The 4,334-nt window shown below is 53.4% G+C and overlaps 1 protein-coding gene across 1 annotated transcript in view; it reads left to right on the top strand.

Annotated features, from left to right (window-relative positions):
• GSN (gelsolin) overlaps positions 1-4,334 on the top strand; it is a 29,597-nt gene that overhangs the window by 5,591 nt on the left and 19,672 nt on the right. Inside the window, exons 3-4 of the mRNA XM_010848447.1 lie at positions 897-1,058; positions 2,941-3,090. Of these exons, the coding sequence (XP_010846749.1) occupies positions 897-1,058; positions 2,941-3,090 (312 nt within the window). The remainder of the gene's footprint in view (positions 1-896; positions 1,059-2,940; positions 3,091-4,334) is intronic.

Raw genomic sequence — 4,334 nt, 5'->3', positions numbered from 1 at the left:
CCAGGTATCAAACCCAGGCCTCCTGCATTGGCGGGCGGATTCTCCACCACTGAGCCACCAGGGAAGCCCCCATGGGCAGTTTTGACTGCTGCTGGGAAGCCTTCCTGAACTTCCCTGGGACCTGATGATGACTGCGGAGGGCGGCACAGCAAGGGCTTAGATCGCCGTTCAGGAGGAGGAGGCCTGAGGCTCAGAGAGGGCAAGAGACTTCCCCAAAGTCCCCCAGCACTCCAGTGGCAGGGCAGGGACTTGGGCCTGAGGTCAGTGCTCTGTCCGTTACCCACAGCTGCCTCTGAAGGCACAGCTGGGTGGAACTCGCTGCAGCATCATGGGGGCGGGGGAGGGGGACAGTCTTGACTCTTCCTAGAGAGCCTTGAAGGATGGGAAAGATTTGAATGAGCGCTTCTTAAAGCGGGTTTTGCAGAACACTTGAGTTGCAGGCAGGATGTGGAAGAGAAAAGCAGTATCTTGAGTCAAGGCAGGGAAGTGCTCTCTAAAACATGCCAAGCGAGTGTGTATTTACCGTTGGATTTCCCAGTGCGTTTATGATGCGGATGTGCGTTGTGTAACAGTCAGGGGGCAAGTGAAGGGCATGCCTTGTGCTTCCCTGATCAGGGAATCCTTTCCTTGCAGAATATCTTGGGGGATTAGCATTCCTTAGAACATTCCTTGGGGAATGCACGTTTTGAGAAGGGACTGTTTGTAGCATTTTGATCCAGGAAAGTGGGCCCTGGGATCTTTGTTAGAGTATGAGATTCAAAAGGCTGGCAGCGAGGTGCAGAGGTGGGGTATCCGCTGGAAGTCCACTGGCGTGTGGGCCACTGTGCCCTTCAGATCATTCCTGTCTGTCCCCAGACCCTCTCCCCTGGACTAACGCTGTCTCCTTGACCCAACAGAAAGGAGGCGTGGCATCGGGATTCAAGCACGTGGTCCCCAACGAGGTGGTGGTGCAGAGACTCTTCCAGGTCAAAGGGCGGCGTGTGGTCCGTGCCACCGAGGTGCCTGTGTCCTGGGAGAGCTTCAACAACGGCGACTGCTTCATCCTGGACCTGGGCAACGTGAGTTCTGCCCTGCCCTTTCTCAGGGGCCACTGCAGTGCCCCAGGCTTGGCTTGGGGAGGTGGGCTCATCCATGTGAACAATGTGAAGACACGGTGGGGCGGGTCGCAGGGGCAGCCGGCCCTGTGCTGTGTATGAGTCAGACACACCCGCAGAGACTCAGGCTCGTCAGGTACACGTGCACAGACTGTGAACGGCCTCGGTGGTGTGTGGCCCCCGGGCATGTTGACATGCGCGTCTTGTGTATCTTTTATTCATGGTCACTCACTTGCACGTATATGGCGGGCGTGTTCAAAACCTATAGGCTCTTGAGATGTAGCCAATATGCTGTAATAACTACAAACGGCGAATAGTCTTTAAAAGTAGTAAATCACTGTGTTGTGCTCCCGAGGCTTACATAGTGTTGTAAGTCAACTGTGCCTCTATCAGAAAAAGCTATAAGCTCTTGCCAGCAGGTGTAGGCACGTCACCATGATGAATGTCTGCACGTGGAGACTTGGGTGTGTTGTTCAAGGACCCACGTATGTGTGTGTCACTGTGTAGTCGCACATGCTCACTTGTCTGTGGCTCACTTGTGTGGGTGAGTGTGGGGTGCACTTACCCAGACCCACCTTATAGACGTGTGATGCTTTGTACATGTCCTTCCCAAATCCACATATACGCATTCCTGCAGGAATCGTGGCCAGACGTTCTGTCCCCGGCCTCACGTATACAGGTGGTATAATGTCTATCCGAGAGGGAAAAGGCAGCCCACTGCAGTACGCTTGCCTGGGAAATCCCTGGGCAGAGGAGCCTGGTGGGCCGCAGTGCATGGGGGTCGCAAAGGAGTTGGACGTGACCTAGCACCTTGACAGCAAACAGACACACACTGAGCATAAGCTTGTGATGAAAGTGTGACAGATGCACAGAAGAGCGTGTGAATTCTGCGTGTGCCGCTCGATGATCTGACGGAGTGGGCGTGCCCGTGTAGTTAACACCAGCTCAGGAAAGAGCACCGCCAGCCCTGGGAGGCCCCGTGTGGCCTCTTCTAGTCCCTTCCTCCCCATGGGTAACTCTCACCCCAGAGTTCCTCCACCAGCAGTTCCACCTGTTCCTGAACTTCATGTTCCTGGAACCTTTCCTCTTGCTGTCTGACTGGTTTTGCCCAACATTCTCTTTCCAAGGCCCATCCCTACTGCCGTTGCCTTTAGTTGTAGCTTGTTCCTTCTCCTTGTTACATAAACTTTGCCGGTTTATCTGTTCTACTGTTGACGGACACTTGGGAGAGTTCGGGGCTCTTCCAAGGGATGCAACTCTGAGCCTTCTTGCACAAGCTTTATTTTAAAACAGGTACATAGTTTTATTGATACTAATTCATGGTTATTCTGCATGAATGAAAATCCACGGCAGAAAAAGAAAGAAAGGGAAATATCATCAGTTCAGTGCTTCTCAGCGATGATGGTGAGCTGTCTTGAGAGCAGGCAGTCTGAATCACACACTGCGTTCTTGCACATGTCTTTTGATGGACATTTGCATGCATTGCTGTTGGGTATTTTCCCAGGAGAGGGATGGCTGGGTTGTAGCATATTGCATATGGAGCTTTAAAAAGGCACAGTCACATGGTTTTCGAAAGTGGTTGGACCAGTTTCACTCCCATCCTCAGGCAGACATCTTTGTGCACATTCTGTAAGTAGGTGTACCTATGAAAAACACACGCCCACAGCAGACCCTCACGTGCCCTGGTACACACACGTGACATCTGCTGTGCTTGGATGTGGGTGTGTGTGCTCCACCAGCCCTCATCTGGGCAAGCAGAGAACAGGTGTGCTTGTCACGTCGCTCGGCTGGGCGTCTATGAAGGCGGGCAGGGGGCGCTGCCTCACGTGGGGGCCTTGTCTTACAGGACATCTACCAGTGGTGTGGCTCCAGCAGCAACCGCTTTGAGAGGCTGAAGGCCACACAGGTGTCCAAGGGCATCCGGGACAACGAGCGGAGCGGCCGGGCCCGCGTGCACGTTTCCGAGGAGGGCGCCGAGCCTGAGGCCATGCTTGAGGTACCCGCGGCCGCGTCCCGGGAGCACAGGGTGGGGCTGAGCAAGGGGACGGGGGCTCATTCCTTCTCTCCATCCAGTAGGCAACTGTGGGGTGACTTTGTTTTTCTACCAAGCCGAGGAGTCTCCCCCTGACCTTCCCCAGACTCCCCTGAGAGGCGGGGCGGGCATCCCAGGATCCAGTGCATCCGGGCTGTGAGCCACACCCTTCTGCCAAGAGAGTCGGATCCTCTAAAGGAGCTGAGCAGGAGGGTCTTGGCGTCTTCTGAGGACAAGCCTGGTGCTAGAGCCAGGCCAGAAAGAGACAACGGAGACCCAGTCCCCTCTTTCCTCTTCTGACCATTCCAATTAGTTTATGACCCATTTCGTCAATTGCATGATAGGCATCGCCAGCCAGTGTGCTTTGATGTATCAATAGAGCTAAAGGTCGCTAGGAAAAGGAGGAGACCACAGGCTGTGCTTCGTGCCACTTGTCTCTCCTGCTTGTCTGGGGCTGTTGAGCACTGGTTTTTAGGAAGAGCAGAAGGTGATTGTTATGGGGAAAGAGCTTGGACACCAAGCATGGCTTGAGAGGGGCAATAGCTGGGGCCACTGAGGCTGAAGGTGGTGCAGAATGGAGACGTGAAGATAGATTCTAATGTCGCAGGGATATGGGTTCAAATTTCTACTTAGCCACCTAATAGTGGTGTAGACTTTATTTTTCTGGGCTCCAAAATCACTGCAGATGGTGACTGCAGCCATGAAATTAAAAGACGCTTGCTCCTTGGAAGGAAAGTTATGACCAACCTAGACAGCATATTAAAAAGCAGAGACATTACTTTGTCAACAAAAGTCCAGCTAGTCAAGGCCATGGTTTTTCCAGTGGTCATGTATGGATGTGAGCGTTGGACTTTGAAGAAAGCTGAGCGCCGAAGAATTGATGCTTTTGAACTGTGGTGTTGGAGAAGACTCTTGAGAGTCCCTTGGACTGCAAGGAGATCCAACCAGTCCATTCTGAAGGAGATCAGCCCTGGGATTTCTTTGGAGGGAATGATGCTGAAGCTGAAACTCCAGTACTTTGGCCACCTCCTGCGAAGAGTTGACTCATTTGAAAAGCCCTGATGCTGGGAGGGATTGGGGGCAAGAGGAGAAGGGGATTACAGAGGATGAGATGGCTGGATGGCATCACCGACTTGATGGACATGGGTTTGGGTGGACTCTGGGAGTTGGTGATGGACAGGGAGGCCTGGCGTGCTGCAGTTGATGGG

The sequence above is a fragment of the Bison bison genome, unplaced genomic scaffold (assembly GCF_000754665.1).
Source record: "Bison bison bison isolate TAMUID 2011002044 unplaced genomic scaffold, Bison_UMD1.0 scf7180017864266, whole genome shotgun sequence".
NCBI lineage: Eukaryota > Metazoa > Chordata > Mammalia > Artiodactyla > Bovidae > Bison > Bison bison.
The sequence above is the reverse complement of the archived record's forward strand: the minus strand, read 5'-3'. Positions and strand labels throughout refer to the sequence as shown.